Source organism: Phyllobates terribilis, unplaced genomic scaffold, assembly GCF_046119375.1.
Source record: "Phyllobates terribilis strain yellow unplaced genomic scaffold, ASM4611937v1 Scaffold_4__5_contigs__length_816908805, whole genome shotgun sequence".
Lineage (NCBI taxonomy): Eukaryota > Metazoa > Chordata > Amphibia > Anura > Dendrobatidae > Phyllobates > Phyllobates terribilis.
Genome location: NW_027362764.1, coordinates 813,191,598 through 813,216,692, shown reverse-complemented (window position 1 = coordinate 813,216,692; position 25,095 = coordinate 813,191,598). Strand labels below are relative to the sequence as shown.

Below are 25,095 nucleotides of genomic sequence, written 5' to 3'. Positions count from 1 at the left end.
AAATAACTTACAGAAGTGAAGATACAGCTCCTACTATCTGGGAAGGGTCCGCACCCACCTTTATCACTCAGGGGCTCATGGAAGGTGACAAGAACCTTCGTCCGGTCTGAGGATCGCATCAAGACAAATTCTTCTCGACCACTTACGTTCTCCACATAGAGCTCTAGAAAACACTCATCAGTCTCCGGATGAAGACCACACAATGTTACTTTCCCAAGATCCCATGGAGGAAGTCGCCTCACACGGATGGGGACAGACTGGACGCAATGTTCCTCCTGAGATAGTATGTCCTCTGCATCTGAAAATACAGCATTAGATACTGAAAAAGTCATCCCTGCTAGAGGGTATAGCAGACTATAAAGCTCCAGGGCAGTTATAAAGTTATATTATAAAGTTCCAGGGCAGTTATAAAGTTATAAAGTTCCATGGAATGAATCCAGCATTCATCTCTCTACTCTTCATATATATTTCAATCATCTGCTGCATTTTAACCCTTTAGAGCCTGACTCCTCGCTCCCATTAATGGTATCGATGTCATTCATCTTGCTGAGTCTGTTACCTAATGCTGTTGGTCTTCTCACCTGTTCACAGAGTTAATGATCCATGTTGGCCTGCGGTTTGCCTCCCGCTGTCTTAAATTACTTGATTGATTGTTATCAAGTTTAATTAGTGCTAGATCTAAGCATAAACCTTCCTATATAATTAACATATAGATTATACCAAGAAGGTTTGTGGGAAGTAACATATATTCCCTCAAAAAACAATCCTTTTATTTTTATATTATTTAATCCACAGCTCTGCCCGTGTATAAAACAGAATATGTCTAGATGTAATAATGGCCGTCGCCCCGAGGAGGAGAATGGCTCCAAGATATAAAGGACTTCTATCTAAGAAGCCTCTGCTCTGATCCTGCCTGACGCGGAGGTTGGCGCCCTAATGCCGCTCACCGGCAGCTGTCCCCACCGCTCCCTGTTACACCCTACGGGGTGAACTAAACATGATATAGAAAGGTGACTGCCTAATCTAATACAGAGACATTCCTAGTATACAAATGATAAAGAATACATAGATGGATGAAGGTCACTGCATAGACTTATCTCTCATTCAGAGTACGACTCCACGCGTTTCACGAGCGCCTATGGAGGCACAGGAGAGCGCCTCTGGAGGCACAGGAGAGCACCTCTGGAGGCACAGGAGAGCGCCTCTGGAGGCACAGGAGAGCACCTCTGGAGGCACAAGAGAGCGTCTATGGAGGCACAGGAGAGCACCTCTGGAGGCACAGGAGAGGGCTTATGGAGGCACAGGGGAGCGTCTATGGAGGCACAGGGGAGCGTCCATGGAGGCACAGGGGAGCGCCTATGAAGGCACAGGGGAGCGTCTATGGAGGCACAGGGGAGCGTCCATGGAGGCACAGGGGAGTGCCTATGGAGGCACAGGGGAGGGCCTATGCAGGCACAGGGGAGGGCCTATGAAGGCACAGGGGAGTGCCTATGGAGGCACAGGGGAGCGTCTATGGAGGCACAGGGGAGGGCCTATGGAGGCACAGGGGAGCGTCTATGGAGGCAAAGGGGGGGCCTATGGAGGCACAGGGGAGCGCCTATGGAGGCACAGGGGAGCCTATGGAGGCACAGGGGAGAGCCTATGGAGGCATAGGGGAGGGCCTATGGAGGCACAGGAGAGCGCCTATGGAGGCACAGGGGAGCGCCTATGAAGGCACAGGGGAGCGCCTATGAAGGCACAGGGGAGCGCCTATGGAGGCACAGGGGAGGGCCTATGGAGGCACAGGGGAGTGCCTATGGAGGCACAGGGGGGGCCTATGGAGGCACAGGGGAGCGCCTATGGAGGCACAGGGGAGCCTATGGAGGCACAGAGGAGAGCATATGGAGGCATAGGGGAGCACCTATGGAGGCACAGGGGAGCACCTATGGAGGCACAGGGGAGGGCCTATAGAAGCACAGGGGAGAGCCTATGGAGGCACAGGGGAGCACCTAAGGAGGCACAGGGGAGCGTCTATGGAGGCACAGGGGAGCGCCTATGGAGGCACAGGAGAGCGCCTATGGAGGCACAGGGAAGCCCCTATGGAGGCACAGGTGAGCGCCTATGGAGGCACAGGGGAGCACCTATGGAGGCACAGGAGAGCGCCTATGGAGGCACAGGGAAGCCCCTATGGAGGCACAGGGGAGCGCCTATGGAGGCACAGGGGAGGGCCTCTGGAGGCACAGGGGAGCGCCTATGGAGGCACAGAGGAGCGCCTATGGAGGCACAGGGGAGCGCCTATGGAGGCACAGATGAGCGCCTATGGAGGCACAGGGGAGCGCCTATGGAGGCACAGATGAGCGCCTATGGAGGCACAGGGGAGGGCCTATGGAGGCACAGGGGAGCGACTATGGAGGCACAGGGGAGGGCCTATGGAGGCACAGGGGAGGGCCTATGGAGGCACAGGGGAGCGACAGGGGAGCACCTCTGGAGGAACAGGAGAGGGTCTATGGAGGCACAGGGGAGTGCCTATGGAGGCACAGAGGAGCGCCTATGGAGGCACAGGGGGGCGTCTATGGAGGCACAGGGGAGCGCCTATGAAGGCACAGGGGAGCGTCTATGGAGGCACAGGGGAGTGTCCATGGAGGCACAGGGGAGCGTCTATGGAGGCACAGGGGAGCGCCTATGAAGGCACAGGGGAGCGTCTATGGAGGCACAGGGTAGCGTCCATGGAGGCACAGGGGAGTGCCTATGGAGGCACAGAGGAGAGTCTATGGAGGCACAGGGGAGCGCCTATGAAGGCACAGGGGAGCGTCTATGGAGGCACAGGGGAGCGTCCATGGAGGCACAGGGGAGTGCCTATGGAGGCACAGGGGAGGGCCTATGGAGGCACAGGGGAGGGCCTATGAAGGCACAGGGGAGCGCCTATGGAGGCACAGGGGAGGGCCTATGGAGGCACAGGGGAGCGTCTATGGAGGCACAGGGGGGGCCTATGGAGGCACAGGGGAGCGCCTATGGAGGCACAGGGGAGCCTATGGAGGCACAGGGGGGGCCTATGGAGGCACAGGGGAGACCCTATGGAGGCATAGGAGAGCGCCTATGGAGGCACAGGAGAGCGCCTATGGAGGCACAGGGGAGCACCTATGGAGGCACAGGGGAGCACCTATGGAGGCACAGGGAAGGGCCTATAGAAGCACAGGGGAGGGGGTATAGAAGCACAGGGGAGAGCCTATGGAGGCACAGGGGAGCACCTATGGAGGCACAGGGGAGCGTCTATGGAGGCACAGGGGAGGGCCTATGGAGGCACAGGAGAGCGCCTATGGAGGCACAGGGAAGCCCCTATGGAGGCACAGGTGAGCGCCTATGGAGGCACAGGGGAGCACCTATGGAGGCACAGGAGAGCGCCTATGGTGGCACAGGGAAGCCCCTATGGAGGCACAGGGGAGCGCCTATGGAGGCACAGGGGAGGGCCTCTGGAGGCACAGGGGAGCGCCTATGGAGGCACAGAGGAGCGCCTATGGAGGCACAGGGGAGCGCCTATGGAGGCACAGATGAGCGCCTATGGAGGCACAGGGGAGCGCCTATGGAGGCACAGATGAGCGCCTATGGAGGCACAGGGGAGGGCCTATGGAGGCACAGGGGAGCGCCTATGGAGGCACAGGAGAGCACCTCTGGAGGCACAGGAGAGCGCCTCTGGAGGCTCAGGGGAGCGCCTATGGAGGCTCAGAGGAGCGCCTATGGAGGCACAGGGGAGCACCTCTGGAGGAACAGGAGAGCGCCTCTGGAGGCACAGAGGAGGGCCTATGGAGGCACAGGGGAGCACCTCTGGAGGAACAGGAGAGCACCTCTGGAGGCACAAGAGAGCGTCTATGGAGGCACAGGGGAGTGCCTATGGAGGCACAGAGGAGCGCCTATGGAGGCACAGGGGGGCGTCTATGGAGGCACAGGGGAGCGCCTATGAAGGCACAGGGGAGCGTCTATGGAGGCACAGGGGAGTGTCCATGGAGGCACAGGGGAGCGCCTATGAAGGCACAGGGGAGCGTCTATGGAGGCACAGGGGAGCGCCTATGGAGGCACAGGGGGGCCTATGGAGGCATAGGGGAGGGCCTATGAAGGCACAGGGGAGCGTCTATGGAGGCACAGGGGGGGCCTATGGAGGCACAGGGGAGCGCCTATGGAGGCACAGGGGAGCCTATGGAGGCACAGGGGGGGCCTATGGAGGCACAGGGGAGAGCCTATGGAGGCATAGGGGAGGGCCTATGGAGGCACAGGAGAGCGCCTATGGAGGCACAGGGGAGCGCCTATGAAGGCACAGGGGAGCGCCTATGGAGGCACAGGGGAGCGCCTATGGAGGCACAGGGGAGGGCCTATGGAGGCACAGGGGAGTGCCTATGGAGGCACAGGGAAGCCCCTATGGAGGCACAGGGGAGGGCCTCTGGAGGCACAGGGGAGCGCCTATGGAGGCACAGGGGAGCGCCTATGGAGGCACAGATGAGCGCCTATGGAGGCACAGGGGAGCGCCTATGGAGGCACAGATGAGCGCCTATGGAGGCACAGGGGAGGGCCTATGGAGGCACAGGGGAGCGCCTATGGAGGCACAGGAGAGCACCTCTGGAGGCACAGGAGAGCGCCTCTGGAGGCACAGGGGAGCGCCTATGGAGGCACAGGAGAGCGCCTCTGGAGGCTCAGGGGAGCGCCTATGGAGGCTCAGAGGAGCGCCTATGGAGGCACAGGGGAGCACCTCTGGAGGAACAGGAGAGCACTTCTGGAGGCACAAGAGAGCGTCTATGGAGGCACAGGGGAGTGCCTATGGAGGCACAGAGGAGCGCCTATGGAGGCACAGGGGGGCGTCTATGGAGGCACAGGGGAGCGCCTATGAAGGCACAGGGGAGCGTCTATGGAGGCACAGGGGAGTGTCCATGGAGGCACAGGGGAGCGCCTATGGAGGCACAGGGGAGAGCCTATGGAGGCACAGAGGAGGGCCTATGGAGGCACAGGGGAGCGTCTATGGAGGCACAGGGGAGCGCCTATGGAGGCACAGGGGGGCCTATGGAGGCATAGGGGAGGGCCTATGAAGGCACAGGGGAGCGTCTATGGAGGCACAGGGGAGCGTCCATGGAGGCACAGGGGAGTGCCTATGGAGGCACAGAGGAGCGTCTATGGAGGCACAGGGGAGCGCCTATGAAGGCACAGGGGAGCGTCTATGGAGGCACAGGGGAGCGTCCATGGAGGCACAGGGGAGTGCCTATGGAGGCACAGGGGAGGGCCTATGGAGGCACAGGGGAGGGCCTATGAAGGCACAGGGGAGCGCCTATGGAGGCACAGGGGAGGGCCTATGGAGGCACAGGGGAGAGCCTATGGAGGCACAGGGGAGCGTCTATGGAGGCACAGGGGGGGCCTATGGAGGCACAGGGGAGCGCCTATGGAGGCACAGGGGAGCCTATGGAGGCACAGGGGGGCCTATGGAGGCACAGGGGAGAGCCTATGGAGGCATAGGGGAGGGCCTATGGAGGCACAGGAGAGAGCTTATGGAGGCACAGGGGAGCGCCTATGAAGGCACAGGGGAGCGCCTATGAAGGCACAGGGGGGGCCTATGGAGGCACAGGAGAGAGCTTATGGAGGCACAGGGGAGCGCCTATGAAGGCACAGGGGAGCGCCTATGAAGGCACAGGGGGGGCCTATGGAGGCACAGGGGAGCACCTATGGAGGCACAGGGGAGCACCTATGGAGGCACAGGAGAGCGCCTATGGAGGCACAGGGAAGCCCCTATGGAGGCACAGGGGAGCGCCTATGGAGGCACAGGGGAGGGCCTCTGGAGGCACAGGGGAGCGCCTATGGAGGCACAGGGGAGCGCCTATGGAGGCACAGATGAGCGCCTATGGAGGCACAGGGGAGCGCCTATGGAGGCACAGATGAGCGCCTATGGAGGCACAGGGGAGGGCCTATGGAGGCACAGGGGAGCGCCTATGGAGGCACAGGGGAGTGCCTATGGAGGCACAGGGGAGCATCTATGGAGGCACAGGGGGGGCCTATGGAGGCACAGGGGAGCGCCTATGGAGGCACAGGGGAGCGCCTATGGAGGCACAGGGGGGGCCTATGGAGGCACAGGGGAGAGCCTATGGAGGCATAGGGGAGGGCCTATGGAGGCACAGGAGAGCGCCTATGGAGGCACAGGGGAGCACCTATGGAGGCACAGGGGAGCACCTATGGAGGCACAGGGGAGGGCCTATAGAAGCACAGGGGAGAGCCTATGGAGGCACAGGGGAGCACCTATGGAGGCACAGGGGAGCGCCTATGGAGGCACAGGGGAGGGCCTATGGAGGCACAGGAGAGCGCCTATGGAGGCACAGGGAAGCCCCTATGGAGGCACAGGGGAGCGCCTATGGAGGCACAGGGGAGCACCTATGGAGGCACAGGAGAGCGCCTATGGAGGCACAGGGAAGCCCCTATGGAGGCACAGGGGAGGGCCTCTGGAGGTACAGGGGAGCACCTATGGAGGCACAGAGGAGCGCCTATGGAGGCACAGGGGAGAGCCTATGGAGGCACAGATGAGCGCCTATGGAGGCACAGGGGAGCGCCTATGGAGGCACAGATGAGCGCCTATGGAGGCACAGGGGAGGGCCTATAGAGGCACAGGAGAGCACCTCTGGAGGCACAGGGGAGAGCCTATGGAGGCACAGAGGAGCGCCTATGGAGGCACAGAGGAGCGACAGGGGAGCACCTCTGGAGGCACAGGGGAGAGCCTATGGAGGCACAGGGGAGAGCCTATGGAGGCACAGGAGAGCACCTCTGGAGGCATAGGAGAGCACCTCTGGAGGCACAAGAGAGCGTCTATGGAGGCACAGGGGAGTGCCTATGGAGGCACAGAGGAGCGCCTATGGAGGCACAGGGGGGCGTCTATGGAGGCACAGGGGAGCGCCTATGAAGGCACAGGGGAGCGTCTATGGAGGCACAGGGGAGCGTCCATGGAGGCACAGGGGAGTGCCTATGGAGGCACAGGGGAGAGCCTATGGAGGCACAGAGGAGGGCCTATGGAGGCACAGGGGAGCGTCTATGGAGGCACAGGGGAGCGCCTATGAAGGCACAGGGGAGCGTCTATGGAGGCACAGGGGAGCGTCCATGGAGGCACAGGGGAGCGTCTATGGAGGCACAGGGGAGCGCCTATGGAGGCACAGGGGAGCGTCTATGGAGGCACAGGGGAGCGTCCATGGAGGCACAGGGGGGCCTATGGAGGCACAGGGGAGCGTCTATGGAGGCACAGGGGAGGGCCTCTGGAAGCACAGGGGAGCGTCTATGGAGGCACAGGGGAGCGTCTATGGAGGCACAGGGGGGCCTATGGAGGCACAGGGGAGCGCCTATGGAGGCACAGGGGAGCGCCTATGGAGGCACAGGGGAGCACCTATGGAGGCACAGGGGAGGGCCTATAGAAGCACAGGGGAGAGCCTATGGAGGCACAGGGGAGCACCTATGGAGGCACAGGGGAGCGCCTATGGAGGCACAGGGGAGGGCCTATGGAGGCACAGGAGAGGGCCTATGGAGGCACAGGGGAGCGCCTATGGAGGCACAGGGGGGGCCTATGGAGGCACATGGGAGCGCCTATGGAGGCACAGGGGAGCACCTATGGAGGCACAGGGGAGGGCCTATAGAAGCACAGGGGAGAGCCTATGGAGGCACAGGGGAGCACCTATGGAGGCACAGGGGAGGGCCTATGGAGGCACAGGGGAGAGTCTATGGAGGCACAGGGGGGGCCTATGGAGGCACAGGGGAGGGCCTATGGAGGCACAGGGGAGGGCCTATGGAGGCACAGGGGAGCGACAGGGGAGCACCTCTGGAGGAACAGGAGAGGGTCTATGGAGGCACAGGGGAGTGCCTATGGAGGCACAGAGGAGCGCCTATGGAGGCACAGGGGGGCGTCTATGGAGGCACAGGGGAGCGCCTATGAAGGCACAGGGGAGCGTCTATGGAGGCACAGGGGAGTGTCCATGGAGGCACAGGGGAGCGTCTATGGAGGCACAGGGGAGCGCCTATGAAGGCACAGGGGAGCGTCTATGGAGGCACAGGGTAGCGTCCATGGAGGCACAGGGGAGTGCCTATGGAGGCACAGAGGAGAGTCTATGGAGGCACAGGGGAGCGCCTATGAAGGCACAGGGGAGCGTCTATGGAGGCACAGGGGAGCGTCCATGGAGGCACAGGGGAGTGCCTATGGAGGCACAGGGGAGGGCCTATGGAGGCACAGGGGAGGGCCTATGAAGGCACAGGGGAGCGCCTATGGAGGCACAGGGGAGGGCCTATGGAGGCACAGGGGAGCGTCTATGGAGGCACAGGGGGGGCCTATGGAGGCACAGGGGAGCGCCTATGGAGGCACAGGGGAGCCTATGGAGGCACAGGGGGGGCCTATGGAGGCACAGGGGAGACCCTATGGAGGCATAGGAGAGCGCCTATGGAGGCACAGGAGAGCGCCTATGGAGGCACAGGGGAGCACCTATGGAGGCACAGGGGAGCACCTATGGAGGCACAGGGAAGGGCCTATAGAAGCACAGGGGAGGGGGTATAGAAGCACAGGGGAGAGCCTATGGAGGCACAGGGGAGCACCTATGGAGGCACAGGGGAGCGTCTATGGAGGCACAGGGGAGGGCCTATGGAGGCACAGGAGAGCGCCTATGGAGGCACAGGGAAGCCCCTATGGAGGCACAGGTGAGCGCCTATGGAGGCACAGGGGAGCACCTATGGAGGCACAGGAGAGCGCCTATGGTGGCACAGGGAAGCCCCTATGGAGGCACAGGGGAGCGCCTATGGAGGCACAGGGGAGGGCCTCTGGAGGCACAGGGGAGCGCCTATGGAGGCACAGAGGAGCGCCTATGGAGGCACAGGGGAGCGCCTATGGAGGCACAGGGGAGGGCCTATGGAGGCACAGGGGAGCGCCTATGGAGGCACAGGAGAGCACCTCTGGAGGCACAGGAGAGCGCCTCTGGAGGCTCAGGGGAGCGCCTATGGAGGCTCAGAGGAGCGCCTATGGAGGCACAGGGGAGCACCTCTGGAGGAACAGGAGAGCGCCTCTGGAGGCACAGAGGAGGGCCTATGGAGGCACAGGGGAGCACCTCTGGAGGAACAGGAGAGCACCTCTGGAGGCACAAGAGAGCGTCTATGGAGGCACAGGGGAGTGCCTATGGAGGCACAGAGGAGCGCCTATGGAGGCACAGGGGGGCGTCTATGGAGGCACAGGGGAGCGCCTATGAAGGCACAGGGGAGCGTCTATGGAGGCACAGGGGAGTGTCCATGGAGGCACAGGGGAGCGCCTATGAAGGCACAGGGGAGCGTCTATGGAGGCACAGGGGAGCGCCTATGGAGGCACAGGGGGGCCTATGGAGGCATAGGGGAGGGCCTATGAAGGCACAGGGGAGCGTCTATGGAGGCACAGGGGGGGCCTATGGAGGCACAGGGGAGCGCCTATGGAGGCACAGGGGAGCCTATGGAGGCACAGGGGGGGCCTATGGAGGCACAGGGGAGAGCCTATGGAGGCATAGGGGAGGGCCTATGGAGGCACAGGAGAGCGCCTATGGAGGCACAGGGGAGCGCCTATGAAGGCACAGGGGAGCGCCTATGGAGGCACAGGGGAGCGCCTATGGAGGCACAGGGGAGGGCCTATGGAGGCACAGGGGAGTGCCTATGGAGGCACAGGGAAGCCCCTATGGAGGCACAGGGGAGGGCCTCTGGAGGCACAGGGGAGCGCCTATGGAGGCACAGGGGAGCGCCTATGGAGGCACAGATGAGCGCCTATGGAGGCACAGGGGAGCGCCTATGGAGGCACAGATGAGCGCCTATGGAGGCACAGGGGAGGGCCTATGGAGGCACAGGGGAGCGCCTATGGAGGCACAGGAGAGCACCTCTGGAGGCACAGGAGAGCGCCTCTGGAGGCACAGGGGAGCGCCTATGGAGGCACAGGAGAGCGCCTCTGGAGGCTCAGGGGAGCGCCTATGGAGGCTCAGAGGAGCGCCTATGGAGGCACAGGGGAGCACCTCTGGAGGAACAGGAGAGCACTTCTGGAGGCACAAGAGAGCGTCTATGGAGGCACAGGGGAGTGCCTATGGAGGCACAGAGGAGCGCCTATGGAGGCACAGGGGGGCGTCTATGGAGGCACAGGGGAGCGCCTATGAAGGCACAGGGGAGCGTCTATGGAGGCACAGGGGAGTGTCCATGGAGGCACAGGGGAGCGCCTATGGAGGCACAGGGGAGAGCCTATGGAGGCACAGAGGAGGGCCTATGGAGGCACAGGGGAGCGTCTATGGAGGCACAGGGGAGCGCCTATGGAGGCACAGGGGGGCCTATGGAGGCATAGGGGAGGGCCTATGAAGGCACAGGGGAGCGTCTATGGAGGCACAGGGGAGCGTCCATGGAGGCACAGGGGAGTGCCTATGGAGGCACAGAGGAGCGTCTATGGAGGCACAGGGGAGCGCCTATGAAGGCACAGGGGAGCGTCTATGGAGGCACAGGGGAGCGTCCATGGAGGCACAGGGGAGTGCCTATGGAGGCACAGGGGAGGGCCTATGGAGGCACAGGGGAGGGCCTATGAAGGCACAGGGGAGCGCCTATGGAGGCACAGGGGAGGGCCTATGGAGGCACAGGGGAGAGCCTATGGAGGCACAGGGGAGCGTCTATGGAGGCACAGGGGGGGCCTATGGAGGCACAGGGGAGCGCCTATGGAGGCACAGGGGAGCCTATGGAGGCACAGGGGGGCCTATGGAGGCACAGGGGAGAGCCTATGGAGGCATAGGGGAGGGCCTATGGAGGCACAGGAGAGAGCTTATGGAGGCACAGGGGAGCGCCTATGAAGGCACAGGGGAGCGCCTATGAAGGCACAGGGGGGGCCTATGGAGGCACAGGAGAGAGCTTATGGAGGCACAGGGGAGCGCCTATGAAGGCACAGGGGAGCGCCTATGAAGGCACAGGGGGGGCCTATGGAGGCACAGGGGAGCACCTATGGAGGCACAGGGGAGCACCTATGGAGGCACAGGAGAGCGCCTATGGAGGCACAGGGAAGCCCCTATGGAGGCACAGGGGAGCGCCTATGGAGGCACAGGGGAGGGCCTCTGGAGGCACAGGGGAGCGCCTATGGAGGCACAGGGGAGCGCCTATGGAGGCACAGATGAGCGCCTATGGAGGCACAGGGGAGCGCCTATGGAGGCACAGATGAGCGCCTATGGAGGCACAGGGGAGGGCCTATGGAGGCACAGGGGAGCGCCTATGGAGGCACAGGGGAGTGCCTATGGAGGCACAGGGGAGCATCTATGGAGGCACAGGGGGGGCCTATGGAGGCACAGGGGAGCGCCTATGGAGGCACAGGGGAGCGCCTATGGAGGCACAGGGGGGGCCTATGGAGGCACAGGGGAGAGCCTATGGAGGCATAGGGGAGGGCCTATGGAGGCACAGGAGAGCGCCTATGGAGGCACAGGGGAGCACCTATGGAGGCACAGGGGAGCACCTATGGAGGCACAGGGGAGGGCCTATAGAAGCACAGGGGAGAGCCTATGGAGGCACAGGGGAGCACCTATGGAGGCACAGGGGAGCGCCTATGGAGGCACAGGGGAGGGCCTATGGAGGCACAGGAGAGCGCCTATGGAGGCACAGGGAAGCCCCTATGGAGGCACAGGGGAGCGCCTATGGAGGCACAGGGGAGCACCTATGGAGGCACAGGAGAGCGCCTATGGAGGCACAGGGAAGCCCCTATGGAGGCACAGGGGAGGGCCTCTGGAGGTACAGGGGAGCACCTATGGAGGCACAGAGGAGCGCCTATGGAGGCACAGGGGAGAGCCTATGGAGGCACAGATGAGCGCCTATGGAGGCACAGGGGAGCGCCTATGGAGGCACAGATGAGCGCCTATGGAGGCACAGGGGAGGGCCTATAGAGGCACAGGAGAGCACCTCTGGAGGCACAGGGGAGAGCCTATGGAGGCACAGAGGAGCGCCTATGGAGGCACAGAGGAGCGACAGGGGAGCACCTCTGGAGGCACAGGGGAGAGCCTATGGAGGCACAGGGGAGAGCCTATGGAGGCACAGGAGAGCACCTCTGGAGGCATAGGAGAGCACCTCTGGAGGCACAAGAGAGCGTCTATGGAGGCACAGGGGAGTGCCTATGGAGGCACAGAGGAGCGCCTATGGAGGCACAGGGGGGCGTCTATGGAGGCACAGGGGAGCGCCTATGAAGGCACAGGGGAGCGTCTATGGAGGCACAGGGGAGCGTCCATGGAGGCAGAGGGGAGTGCCTATGGAGGCACAGGGGAGAGCCTATGGAGGCACAGAGGAGGGCCTATGGAGGCACAGGGGAGCGTCTATGGAGGCACAGGGGAGCGCCTATGAAGGCACAGGGGAGCGTCTATGGAGGCACAGGGGAGCGTCCATGGAGGCACAGGGGAGCGTCTATGGAGGCACAGGGGAGCGCCTATGGAGGCACAGGGGAGCGTCTATGGAGGCACAGGGGAGCGTCCATGGAGGCACAGGGGGGCCTATGGAGGCACAGGGGAGCGTCTATGGAGGCACAGGGGAGGGCCTCTGGAAGCACAGGGGAGCGTCTATGGAGGCACAGGGGAGCGTCTATGGAGGCACAGGGGGGCCTATGGAGGCACAGGGGAGCGCCTATGGAGGCACAGGGGAGCGCCTATGGAGGCACAGGGGAGCACCTATGGAGGCACAGGGGAGGGCCTATAGAAGCACAGGGGAGAGCCTATGGAGGCACAGGGGAGCACCTATGGAGGCACAGGGGAGCGCCTATGGAGGCACAGGGGAGGGCCTATGGAGGCACAGGAGAGGGCCTATGGAGGCACAGGGGAGCGCCTATGGAGGCACAGGGGGGGCCTATGGAGGCACATGGGAGCGCCTATGGAGGCACAGGGGAGCACCTATGGAGGCACAGGGGAGGGCCTATAGAAGCACAGGGGAGAGCCTATGGAGGCACAGGGGAGCACCTATGGAGGCACAGGGGAGGGCCTATGGAGGCACAGGGGAGAGTCTATGGAGGCACAGGGGGGGCCTATGGAGGCACAGGGGAGAGCCTATGGAGGCATAGGGGAGGGCCTATGGAGGCACAGGAGAGCGCCTATGGAGGCACAGGGGAGCACCTATGGAGGCACAGGGGAGCACCTATGGAGGCACAGGGGAGCGCCTATGGAGGCACAGGGGGGGCCTATGGAGGCACAGGGGAGAGCCTATGGAGGCATAGGGGAGGGCCTATGGAGGCACAGGAGAGCGCCTATGGAGGCACAGGGGAGCACCTATGGAGGCACAGGGGAGCACCTATGGAGGCACAGGGGAGGGCCTATAGAAGCACAGGGGAGAGCCTATGGAGGCACAGGGGAGCGCCTATGGAGGCACAGGGGAGCACCTATGGAGGCACAGGGGAGCACCTATGGAGGCACAGGGGAGGGCCTATAGAAGCACAGGGGAGAGCCTATGGAGGCACAGGGGAGCACCTATGGAGGCACAGGGGAGGGCCTATGGAGGAACAGGAGAGCGCCTATGGAGGCACAGGGAAGCCCCTATGGAGGCACAGGAGAGGGCCTATGGAGGCACAGGGGAGCGCCTATGGAGGCACAGGGGGGGCCTATGGAGGCACATGGGAGCGCCTATGGAGGCACAGGGGAGCACCTATGGAGGCACAGGGGAGGGCCTATAGAAGCACAGGGGAGAGCCTATGGAGGCACAGGGGAGCACCTATGGAGGCACAGGGGAGGGCCTATGGAGGCACAGGGGAGAGTCTATGGAGGCACAGGGGGGGCCTATGGAGGCACAGGGGAGAGCCTATGGAGGCATAGGGGAGGGCCTATGGAGGCACAGGAGAGCGCCTATGGAGGCACAGGGGAGCACCTATGGAGGCACAGGGGAGCACCTATGGAGGCACAGGGGAGCGCCTATGGAGGCACAGGGGGGGCCTATGGAGGCACAGGGGAGAGCCTATGGAGGCATAGGGGAGGGCCTATGGAGGCACAGGGGAGCGCCTATGGAGGCACAGGGGAGCACCTATGGAGGCACAGGGGAGCACCTATGGAGGCACAGGGGAGGGCCTATAGAAGCACAGGGGAGAGCCTATGGAGGCACAGGGGAGCGCCTATGGAGGCACAGGGGAGCACCTATGGAGGCACAGGGGAGCACCTATGGAGGCACAGGGGAGGGCCTATAGAAGCACAGGGGAGAGCCTATGGAGGCACAGGGGAGCACCTATGGAGGCACAGGGGAGGGCCTATGGAGGAACAGGAGAGCGCCTATGGAGGCACAGGGAAGCCCCTATGGAGGCACAGGGGAGCGTCTATGGAGGCACAGGGGAGCACCTATGGAGGCACAGGAGAGCGCCTATGGAGGCACAGGGAAGCCCCTATGGAGGCACAGGGGAGACCCTATGGAGGCACAGGGGAGGGCCTCTGGAGGCACAGGGGAGCGCCTATGGAGGCACAGAGGAGCGCCTATGGAGGCACAGGGGAGAGCCTATGGAGGCACAGATGAGCGCCTATGGAGGCACAGGGGAGCACCTATGGAGGCACAGGGGAGGGCCTATAGAAGCACAGGGGAGAGCCTATGGAGTCACAGGGGAGCACCTATGGAGGCACAGGGGAGCGCCTATGGAGGCACAGGGGAGGGCCTATGGAGGCACAGGAGAGCGCCTATGGAGGCACAGGGAAGCCCCTATGGAGGCACAGGGGAGCGCCTATGGAGGCACAGGGGAGCACCTATGGAGGCACAGGGGAGCGCCTATGGAGGCACAGATGAGCACCTATGGAGGCACAGGGGAGGGCCTATGGAGGCACAGGGGAGCGCCTATGGAGGCACAGGGGAGTGCCTATGGAGGCACAGGGGAGTGCCTATGGAGGCACAGGAGAGCATCTCTGGAGGCACAGGGGAGAGCCTATGGAGGCACAGAGGAGCGGCAGGGGAGCACCTCTGGAGGCACAGGGGAAAGCCTATGGAGGCACAGGAGAGCACCTCTGGAGGCACAGGAGAGCGCCCCTGGAGGCACAGGGGAGCGCCTATGGAGGCTCAGAGGAGCGCCTCTGGAGGAACAGGGGAGAGCCTATGGAGGCACAGGGGAGGGCCTCTGGAGGAACAGGAGAGCGCCTCTGGAGGCACAGGAGAGCGCCTCTGGAGGCTCAGAGGAGCGCCTATGGAGGCACAGGAGAGCGCCTATGGAGGCACAGAGGAGCGCCTATGGAGGCACAGGGGAGCACCTCTGGAGGAACAGGAGAGCGCCTCTGGAGGCACAGGGGAGGGCCTATGGAGGCACAGGGGAGGGCCTATGGAGGCACAGGGAAACGCCTATAGAGGCACAGTGGAGGGCCTATGGAGGCACAGGGGAGCGACAGGGGAGCACCTCTGGAGGAACAGGAGAGCACCTCTGGAGGCACAAGAGAGCGTCTATGGAGGCACAGGGGAGTGCCTATGGAGGCACAGGGGGGCGTCTATGGAGGCACAGGGGAGCGCCTATGAAGGCACAGGGGAGCGTGTATGGAGGCACAGGGGAGAGTCCATGGAGGCACAGGGGAGTGCCTATGGAGGCACAGGGGAGGGCCTATGGAGGCACAGGGGAGCGCCTATGAAGGCACAGGGGAGGGCCTATGGAGGCACAGGGGATCGCCTATGGAGGCACAGGGGAGTGCCTATGGAGGCACAGGGGAGCACCTATGGAGGCACAGGGAAACGCCTATGGAGGCACAGGGGAGCACCTATGGAGGCACAGGGGAGCACCTATGGAGGCACAGGGGAGGGCCTATGGAGGCACAGGGGAGCGCCTATGGAGGCACAGGGGAGGGCCTATAGAAGCACAGGGGAGAGCCTATGGAGGCACAGGGGAGCACCTATGGAGGCACAGGAGAGCGCCTCTGGAGGCACAGGGAAGCCCCTATGGTGGCACAGGGGAGCGCCTATGGAGGCACAGGGGAGGGCCTCTGGAGGCACAGGAGAGCGCCTCTGGAGGCACAGGGAAGCCCCTATGGTGGCACAGGGGAGCGCCTATGGAGGCACAGGGGAGGGCCTCTGGAGGCACAGGGGAGCGCCTATGGAGGCACAGAGGAGCGCCTATGGAGGCACAGGGGAGCGCTTATGGAGGCACAGATGAGCGCCTATGGAGGCACAGGGGAGTGCCTATGGAGGCACAGATGAGCGCCTATGGAGGCACAGAGGAGCGCCTATGGAGGCACAGGGGAGCGCCTATGGAGGCACAGATGAGCGCCTATGGAGGCACAGGGGAGCATCTATGGAGGCACAGGGAAGCGCCTATGGAGGCACAGGGAAACGCCTATAGAGGCACAGGGGAGGGCCTATGGAGGCACACGGGAGGGCCTGTGGAGGCACAGGGGAGCGCCTATGGAGGCACAGGGGAGCGACAGGGGAGCACCTCTGGAGGACCAGGAGAGCACCTCTGGAGGCACAAGAGAGCGTCTATGGAGGCACAGGGGAGCGCCTATAGAGGCACAGGGGAGCGCCTATGGAGGCACAGGGGAGGGCCTATAGAAGCACAGGAGAGCGCCTCTGGAGGCACAGGGAAGGGCCTATGGAGGCACAGGGGAGCGCCTATGGAGGCACAGGGGAGCATCTATGGAGGCACAGAGGAGCGCCTCTGGAGGCACAGGGGAGTGCCTATGGAGGCACAGGGGAGGGCCTTTAGAAGCACAGGGGAGAGCCTATGGAGGCACAGGGGAGCACCTATGGAGGCACAGGAGAGCGCCTCTGGAGGCACAGGGAAACGCCTATGGAGGCACAGGGGAGCGCCTATGGAGACACAGGGGAGGGCCTCTGGAGGCACAGGGGAGCACCTATGGAGGCACAGGGGAGCGCCTATGGAGGCACAGAGGAGCGCCTATGGAGGCACAGGGGAGCGCCTATGGAGGCACAGATGAGCGCCTATGGAGGCACAGGGGAGGGCCTATGGAGGCACAGGGGAGCGCCTATGGAGGCACAGGGGAGGGCCTATGGAGGCACAGGGGAGCGCCTATGGAGGCACAGGGGAGGGCCTATGGAGGCACAGGGGAGCATCTATGGAGGCACAGGGGAGCGCCTATGGAGGCACAGGGAAACGCCTATAGAGGCACAGGGGAGGGCCTGTGGAGGCACAGGGGAGCGACAGGCGAGCACCTCTGGAGGACCAGGAGAGCACCTCTGGAGGCACAAGAGAGCGTCTCTGGAGGCACAGGGGAGGGCCTGTGGAGGCACAGGGGAGCGACAGGGGAGCACCTCTGGAGGACCAGGAGAGCACCTCTGGAGGCACAGAGGAGCGCCTATGAAGGCACAGGGGAGGGCCTATGGAGGCACAGGGGAGCGTCTATGGAGGCACAGGGGAGGGCCTATGGAGGCACAGGGGAGCGCCTATGGAGGCACAGGGGGGCCTATGGAGGCACGGGGGAGAGTCTATGGAGGCACAGGGGAGCGCCTATGGAGGCACAGGGGGGCCTATGGAGGCATAGGGGAGGGCCTATGGAGGCACAGGGGAGCGCCTATGGAGGCACAGGGGAGAGCCTATGGAGGCACAGGGGAGCGCCTATGGAGGCACAGGGGAGAGCCTATGGAGGCATAGGGGAGCGCCTATGGAGGCACAGGGGAGAGCCTATGGAGGCACAGGGGAGCGCCTATGGAGGCACAGGGGAGGGCCTATGGAGGCACAGGGGGGCCTATGGAGGCACGGGGAGAGCCTATGGAGGCACAGGGGAGCGCCTATGGAGGCACAGGGGAGCGCCTATGGAGGCACAGGGGAGAGCCTATGGAGGCACAGGGGAGCGCCTATGGAGGGACAGGGGAGCGCCTATGGAGGCACAGGGGAGGGCCTATGGAGGCACAGGAGAGCGCCTATGGAGGCACAGAGGAGCGTCTATGGAGGCACAGGGGAGGGCCTGTGGAGGCACAGGCGATGGCCTGTGGAGGCACAGGGGAGCGACAGGGGAGCACCTCTGGAGGACCAGGAGAGCACCTCTGGAAGCACAACAGAGCGTCTATGGAGGCACAGGGGAGCGCCTATGGAGGCACAGGGGAGAGCCTATGGAGGCACAGGGGTGGGCCTATGGAGGCACAGGGGAGCGCCTATGGAGGCACAGGGGAGCGCCTATGGAGGCACAGGGGAGAGCCTATGGAGGCACAGGGGAGCGCCTATGGAGGCACAGGGGAGTGCCTATGGAGGCACAGGGGAGAGCATATGGAGGCACAGGGGAGCGCCTATGGAGGCACAGGGGAGCGCCTATGGAGGCACAGGGGAGAGCCTATGGAGGCACAGGGGAGCGCCTATGGAGGCACAGGGGAGCATCTATGGAGGCACAGGGGAGCGCCTATGGAGGCACAGGGGAGCGCCTATGGAGGCACACGGGAGAGCCTATGGAGGCACAGGGGAGCGCCTATGGAGGCACAGGGGAGAGCCTATGGAGGCACAGGGGAGCGCCTATGGAGGTACAGGGGAGCGCCTATGGAGGCACAGGGGAGCGCCTATGGAGGCACAGGGGAGAGCCTATGGAGGCACAGGGGAGAGCCTATGGAGGCACAGGGGAGGGCCTATGGAGGCACAGGGGAGTGCCTATGGAGGCACAGGGGAGCTCCTATGGAGGCACAGGGGAGCGCCTATGGAGGCACAGGGGAGAGCTTATGGAGGAACAGGGGAGGGCCTATGGAGGCACAGGGGAGGGCCTATGGAGGCACAGGTGAGCGCCTATGGAGGCACAGGAGAGCGCCTATGGAGGCACAGGGGAGCGCCTATGGTGGCACATGGGAGGGCCTATGGAGGCACAGGGGAGCGCCTATGGAGGCACAGGGGAGCGTCTATGAAGGCACAGGAGAGCGCCTATGGAGGCACAGGGGAGAGCCTATGGAGGCACAGGGGAGAGCCTATGGAGGCACAGGGGAGCGCCTATGGAGGCACAGGGGAGGGCCTATGTAGGCACAGGGGAGCGCCTATGGAGGCACAGGAGAGCGCCTATGGAGGCACAGGAGAGCACCTATGGAGGCACAGGGGAGAGCCTATGGAGGCACAGGGGAGAGCCTATGGAGGCACAGGAGAGCGCCTATGGAGGCACAGGGGAGGGCCTATGGAGGCACAGGGGAGCACCTATGGAGGCACAGGGGAGAGCCTATGGAGGCACAGGAGAGCGCCTATGGAGGCACAGGGGAGGGCCTATGGAGGCACAGGAGAGCGCCTATGGAGGCACAGGAGAGCGTCTATGGAGGCACAGGGGAGCGCCTATGGAGGCACAGGGGAGTGTCTATGAAGGCACAGGAGAGCGCCTATGGAGGCACAGGGGAGCGCCTATGAAGGCACAGGGGAGGGCTTATGGAGGCACAGGGGAGCGTCTATGGAGGCACAGGGGAGCGCCTATGGAGGCACAGGGGAGCGCCTATGAAGGCACAGGGGAGGGCCTATGGAGGCACAGGAGAGCGCCTATGGAGGCACAGGGGAGTGCCTATGAAGGCACAGGGGAGCGCCTATGGAGGCACAGATGAGCGCCTATGGAGGCATAGAAGAGCGCCTATGGAGGCACAGGGGAGCGCCTATGGAGGCACAGGGGAGAGCCTATGGAGGCACAGGGGAGCGCCTATGGAGGCACAGGGGAGAGCCTATGGAGGCACAGGGGAGGGCCTATGGAGGCACAGGGGAGAGCCTATGGAGGCACAGGGGAGGGCCTATGGAGGCACAGGGGAGCGCCTATGGAGGCACAGGAGAGCGCCTATGGAGGCACAGGGGAGCGCCTATGGAGGCACAGTGGAGAGCCTATGGAGGCACAGGGGAGGGCCTATGGAGGCACAGGGGAGCGCCTATGGAGGCACAGGGGAGAGCCTATGGAGGCACAGGGGAGCGCCTATGGAGGCACAGATGAGCGCCTATGGAGGCACAGGAGAGCGCCTATGGAGGCACAGGAGAGCGCCTATGGAGGCACAGTGGAGCGCCTATGGAGGCACAGGGGAGCGCCTATGGAGGCACAGGGGAGAGCCTATGGAGGCATAGGGGAGAGCCTATGGAGGCACAGGGGAGGGCCTATGGAGGCACAGGGGAGCGCCTATGGAGGCACAGGAGAGCGCCTATGGAGGCACAGGGGAGCGCCTATGGAGGCACAGGGGAGAGCCTATGGAGGCACAGGGGAGCGCCTATGGAGGCACAGGGGAGTGTCTATGAAGGCACAGGAGAGCGCCTATGAAGGCACAGGGGAGGGCTTATGGAGGCACAGGGGAGCGTCTATGGAGGCACAGGGGAGCGCCTATGGAGGCACAGGGGAGCGCCTATGAAGGCACAGGGGAGGGCCTATGGAGGCACAGGAGAGCGCCTATGGAGGCACAGGGGAGTGCCTATGAAGGCACAGGGGAGCGCCTATGGAGGCACAGATGAGCGCCTATGGAGGCATAGAAGAGCGCCTATGGAGGCACAGGGGAGCGCCTATGGAGGCACAGGGGAGAGCCTATGGAGGCACAGGGGAGCGCCTATGGAGGCACAGGGGAGAGCCTATGGAGGCACAGGGGAGGGCCTATGGAGGCACAGGGGAGAGCCTATGGAGGCACAGGGGAGGGCCTATGGAGGCACAGGGGAGCGCCTATGGAGGCACAGGAGAGCGCCTATGGAGGCACAGGGGAGCGCCTATGGAGGCACAGTGGAGAGCCTATGGAGGCACAGGGGAGGGCCTATGGAGGCACAGGGGAGCGCCTATGGAGGCACAGGGGAGAGCCTATGGAGGCACAGGGGAGCGCCTATGGAGGCACAGATGAGCGCCTATGGAGGCACAGGAGAGCGCCTATGGAGGCACAGGAGAGCGCCTATGGAGGCACAGTGGAGCGCCTATGGAGGCACAGGGGAGCGCCTATGGAGGCACAGGGGAGAGCCTATGGAGGCATAGGGGAGAGCCTATGGAGGCACAGGGGAGGGCCTATGGAGGCACAGGGGAGCGCCTATGGAGGCACAGGAGAGCGCCTATGGAGGCACAGGGGAGCGCCTATGGAGGCACAGGGGAGAGCCTATGGAGGCACAGGGGAGGGCCTATGGAGGCACAGGGGAGCGCCTATGGAGGCACAGGGGAGAGCCTATGGAGGCACAGGGGAGCGCCTATGGAGGCACAGATGAGCGCCTATGGAGGCACAGGAGAGAACCTATGGAGGCACAGGAGAGCGCCTATGGAGGCACAGGGGAGGGCCTATGGAGGCACAGGGGAGCGCCTATGGAGGCACAGGAGAGCGCCTATGGAGGCACAGGGGAGCGCCTATGGAGGCACAGGGGAGAGCCTATGGAGGCACAGGGGAGCGCCTATGGAGGCACAGGGAAACGCCTATAGAGGCACAGGAGAGCACCTATGGAGGCACAGGGGAGAGCCTATGGAGGCACAGGGGAGCACCTATGGAGGCACAGGAGAGCGCCTATGGAGGCACAGGGGAGGGCCTATGGAGGCACAGGGGAGCGCCTATGGAGGCACAGGAGAGCGCCTATGGAGGCACAGGGGAGCGCCTATGGAGGCACAGGGGAGAGCCTATGGAGGCACAGGGGAGCGCCTATGGAGGCACAGGGGAGCGCCTATGGAGGCACAGGAGAGCGCCTATGGAGGCACAGGGGAGCGCCTATGGAGGCACAGGGGAGAGCCTATGGAGGCACAGGGAAACGCCTATGGAGGCACAGGAGAGCACCTATGGAGGCACAGGAGAGCGCCTATGGAGGCACAGGGGAGCGCCTATGGAGACACAGGGGAGCGCCTATGGAGGCACAGGGGAGAGCCTATGGAGGCACAGGGGAGAGCCTATGGAGGCACAGGGGAGGGCCTATGGAGGCACAGGGGAGCGCCTATGGAGGCACAGGAGAGCGCCTATGGAGGCACAGGGGAGCGCCTATGGAGGCACAGGGGAGAGCCTATGGAGGCACAGGGGAGGGCCTATGGAGGCACAGGGGAGCGCCTATGGAGGCACAGGGGAGAGCCTATGGAGGCACAGGGGAGCGCCTATGGAGGCACAGATGAGCGCCTATGGAGGCACAGGAGAGCACCTATGGAGGCACAGGAGAGCGCCTATGGAGGCACAGGGGAGGGCCTATGGAGGCACAGGGGAGCGCCTATGGTGGCACAGGAGAGCGCCTATGGAGGCACAGGGGAGGGCCTATGGAGGCACAGGGGAGCGCCTATGGAGGCACAGGGGAGAGCCTATGGAGGCACAGGGGAGAGCCTATGGAGGCACAGGGGAGCGCCTATGGAGGCACAGATGAGCGCCTATGGAGGCACAGGAGAGCACCTATGGAGGCACAGGAGAGCGCCTATGGAGGCACAGGGGAGCGCCTATGGAGGCACAGGAGAGCGCCTATGGAGGCACAGGGGAGCGTCTATGGAGGCACAGGGGAGCGTCTATGGAGGCACAGGGGAGGGCCTATGGAGGCACAGGGGAGCGCACGCGCGTCATCAGCGTCCCAGCAGCACTTCACCTGAATGGCATCTATGTATTATACGGTTTATCTTTTTGTCAGATATCAGCGTTCCAGCCTGGAGCACAAAGGATATAGATCGGTGTGTCCCATGGTACAGACAAATAAATCCAATAGCCCCCATTACTTCAATGACCCCAGCCATTACCAGAATTATACACAAGTCTTAATTGATTGAATAATGTCAGAATGAATATGTGATTTTTACATGTATATACAGGACCAACAAAGGCGGCCGAGGCTGCAATCACTCATATTAGATGTATACAGTATTTACCTGCACGTCTTCTCATCACCCCCCTGTGCCTATAAAAGATATATGTACAAGACCCGTTCATTGCCTCCCTGCAGCTAACAGAGAAAACAATGTTTGGGTGGCAGTGAAAGGGTTATATTCTGTAACTTGTGCAGATAGCTTTTATAAAGGACAGGGTGCGCAGATGATGTGTGCGCAGATGATGTGTGTGCAGATGATGGGTGCGCAGATGATGGGTGCACGGATGATGGGTGCACGGATGATGGGTGCACGGATGATGGGTGCGCAGATGATGTGTGCACGGATGATGGGTGCACGGATGATGGGTGCACGGATGATGGGTGCACGGATGATGGGTGTGCAGATGATGGGTGCGCGGATGATGGGTGTACGGATGATGGGTGCACGGATGATGGGTGCACGGATGATGGGTGCACGGATGATGGGTGCACGGATGATGGGTGCGCGGATGATGTGTGCGCAGATGATGTGTGCGCAGATGATGTGTGCAGATGATGTGTGCAGATGATGTGTGCGCAGATGATGTGTGCGCAGATGATGTGTGTGCAGATGATGTGTGTGCAGATGATGTGTGTGCAGATGATGTGTGCGCAGATGATGTGTGCGCAGATGATGTGTGCGCAGATGATGTGTGCGCAGATGATGTGTGCGCAGATGATGTGTGTGCAGATGATGTGTGTGCAGATGATGTGTGTGCAGATGATGTGTGCGCAGATGATGTGTGCGCAGATGATGTGTGCGCAGATGATGTGTGCGCAGATGTGTGTGCAGATGATGTGTGCGCAGATGATGTGTGCGCAGATGATGTGTGCGCAGATGATGTGTGCGCAGATGATGTGTGTGCAGATGATGTGTGCGCAGATGATGTGTGCGCAGATGATGTGTGTGCAGATGATGTGTGTGCAGATGATGTGTGTGCAGATGATGTGTGCGCAGATGATGTGTGTGCAGATGATGTGTGTGCAGATGATGTGTGTGCAGATGATGTGTGTGCAGATGATGTGTGCGCAGATGATGTGTGCGCAGATGATGTGTGTGCAGATGATGTGTGTGCAGATGATGTGTGTGCAGATGATGTGTGCGCAGATGATGTGTGCGCAGATGATGGGTGCGCAGATAATGTGTGCGCAGATAATGTGTGCACGGATGATGTGTGCACGGATGATGGGTGCACGGATGATGGGTGCACGGATGATGGGTGCGCAGATGATGTGTGCGCAGATGATGGGTGCATGGATGATGGGTGCACGGATGATGGGTGCACGGATGATGGGTGCGCAGATGATGGGTGCACGGATGATGGGTGCACGGATGATGGGTGCACGGATGATGGGTGCGCAGATGATGTGTGCGCAGATGATGGGTGCGCAGATGATGGGTGCGCAGATGATGGGTGCACGGATGATGGGTGCAGATGATGTGTGCGCAGATGATGTGTGTGCAGATGATGGGTGCACGGATGATGGGTGCACGGATGAAGGGTGCACGGATGATGGGTGCGCAGATGATGTGTGCACGGATGATGGGTGCACGGATGATGGGTGCACGGATGATGGGTGCGCAGATGACGTGTGCGCAGATGATGGGTGCGCAGATGATGGGTGCACGGATGATGGGTGCAGATGATGTGTGCGCAGATGATGTGTGTGCAGATGATGGGTGCACGGATGATGGCTGCACGGATGATGGGTGCGCAGATGATGGGTGCGCAGATGATGGGTGCACGGATGATGGGTGCGCAGATGATGGGTGCGCAGATGATGGGTGCACGGATGATGGGTGCGCGGATGATGTGTGCAGATGATGGCTGCACGGATGATGTGTACGCAGATGATGTGTGCGCAGATGATGTGTGTGCAGATGATGTGTGTGCAGATGATGTGTGCAGATGATGTGTGTGCAGATGATGTGTGCGCAGATGATGTGTGCGCAGATGATGTGTGCAGATGATGTGTGTGCAGATGATGTGTGCGCAGATGATGTGTGCGCAGATGATGTGTGCAGATGATGTGTGCAGATGATGTGTGTGCAGACGATGTGTACGCAGATGATGTGTGCGCAGATGATGTGTGTGCAGATGATGTGTGTGCAGATGATGTGTGCAGATGATGTGTGTGCAGATGATGTGTGCGCAGATGATGTGTGCGCAGATGATGTGTGCAGATGATGTGTGTGCAGATGATGTGTGCGCAGATGACGTGTGCGCAGATGATGTGTGCAGATGATGTGTGCAGATGATGTGTGTGCAGATGATGTGTACGCAGATGATGTGTGCGCAGATGATGTGTGTGCAGATGATGTGTGTGCAGATGATGTGTGCAGATGATGTGTGTGCAGATGATGTGTGCGCAGATGATGTGTGTGCAGATGATGTGTGTGCAGATGATGTGTGCGCAGATGATAGGTGTGCAGATGATGTGTGCGCAGATGATGTGTGCGCAGATGA

The 25,095-nt window shown here is 62.4% G+C and overlaps 1 protein-coding gene across 3 annotated transcripts in view; it reads right to left on the bottom strand.

Moving 5' to 3' along the window:
- PARP10 (poly(ADP-ribose) polymerase family member 10) overlaps positions 1–25,095 on the bottom strand; it is a 190,270-nt gene that overhangs the window by 32,478 nt on the left and 132,697 nt on the right. For all 3 annotated transcript variants that reach the window (XM_073680119.1, XM_073680116.1, XM_073680117.1), the window contains exon 3: positions 59–298. In XM_073680119.1, coding sequence (XP_073536220.1) covers positions 59–298 — 240 coding nt within the window. The remainder of the gene's footprint in view (positions 1–58; positions 299–25,095) is intronic.